The sequence below is a fragment of the Helobdella robusta genome (genome assembly GCF_000326865.2).
Source record: "Helobdella robusta unplaced genomic scaffold HELROscaffold_121, whole genome shotgun sequence".
NCBI lineage: Eukaryota > Metazoa > Annelida > Clitellata > Rhynchobdellida > Glossiphoniidae > Helobdella > Helobdella robusta.
Window position 1 is genome coordinate 280,560 of NW_008703670.1, and position 1,412 is coordinate 281,971.

At 49.0% G+C, this 1,412-nt stretch overlaps 1 protein-coding gene across 1 annotated transcript in view; it reads left to right on the forward strand.

Moving 5' to 3' along the window:
* Positions 1-1,411, forward strand: part of HELRODRAFT_183853 (hypothetical protein) — a gene marked incomplete at both ends in the record, with an annotated part of 6,773 nt that extends 5,362 nt beyond the window's left edge. Inside the window, one exon of the mRNA XM_009013866.1 lies at positions 845-1,411. Coding sequence (XP_009012114.1) covers positions 845-1,411 — 567 coding nt within the window. The remainder of the gene's footprint in view (positions 1-844) is intronic.
* Position 1,412: the final 1 nt, after the last annotated feature.

A 1,412-nucleotide genomic window follows, 5' to 3' on the forward strand; every position in this document is an offset into this window, starting at 1 on the left:
TTAGAAGGGTCAATGTGTTTGGATGTACGCAGGAAGTACATCAATTTGGGCAAACTGAGGGCATTGCGGATAATAGTCAAGGCATCATGGGCCGAAAGACAGGAAACACGACCCAGGGCAAATTTAAGCTCAGAGAGCTTTTGGTCAAAAAACTTTATTTGATAATCGCCCTCGACCAAGGGTGTGCCTAAAAAACTCAGTTCTGATGCACCAACTCTGGGTATTCCAGCCAGCGCATGTGGCACCTGAAATAAACTTTGGCAGTGAAGTTCGCATTTTTTAATGTTTAACTCTAGACCAATTGCAACTATCGGCCAGAGTTGGGCCGTCCGAAGCAATGCTGATATCATCCAGATAAGCGCAAACGAAAGTGGACGAAGCTTTCTCTAAGAGTGGTTGAAGAGTTAGTGCGAACAGCAAAGGACCAAGGGGATCACCCTGCTGTACCCCCTCGCACGATTCTACAACCCAAGAGTGGTAGCCAAGGAAAGAGACTCCGCCATAGGCAGAATGGCAAAAATTATAGATATTGGGGCAAAAAAGTTTGACAGCCTCCAACATCCAGTCTCTTCTCAAGGCATTGAAGGCATTTTTAAAGTCCAGTTTCAGAAACCCCCATTGATCGGGAAGGTCGGTGACCAATCTTCGAACCGCATGAACAGCGGCCTCAGCGCCACCCTTAATCCCGACACCCATCTGAGTCGGGTAGAACCTGGTCTTGAGTTCGACCACGACCAGGGCCAAGGCACATTTACCGGCCAACCTCCTCCAAACGTTTCCGACCGCAATCGGTCTGACCCCTCCGTCTTTCTTATTTAAAGCTATTAGCCGGCCTCCAAAAAAGAACTGGCGGACGGAGAGTGGGCAAGCTCCAGATAGGATCAAATTAATAAATTGGGTTAAGAAGTTCAGTGTGTCGTCAATTGGCAAGGGGCCTGAAAAAACATCCTTAAGGTGCTGGGGTCGTAGGCCATCCAGGCTTCCAGAAAAACCGTTTTTGAACGATTTAACGGCCCTCAGCACCTCGGCGGGAGAAACGCAGCCAGCCGCTGGTGTCAATACGGGAAAGACCCGCCTGTCCACCGGAATTTTTGGGTGGATGGAACATAATTTATCGAAGGTGTCCGGCGAGCTCTCCGCCAGGCCCTTCGGCGAACAGACAAGTCTGACAGCCGAGGACAGGTTTCCCTGTTCAATACAAGATGACACAGCGTTGATCCACCGATCGGGGTTGTGTTTTTGTTATTTGGCATTATTGAACCCATTAAAGCACAGTACCAGGGTTTCAAGACCAATAGTTGAATATTCGCTTAGACGCTTGTTGACCAGATTGCCCTGGTTGACCCGGCAACCCCCTCTGGAAGTCTTCTGTAAGACGTATGGAACAAAACAGGGAAGTCTAACCCAGTGAG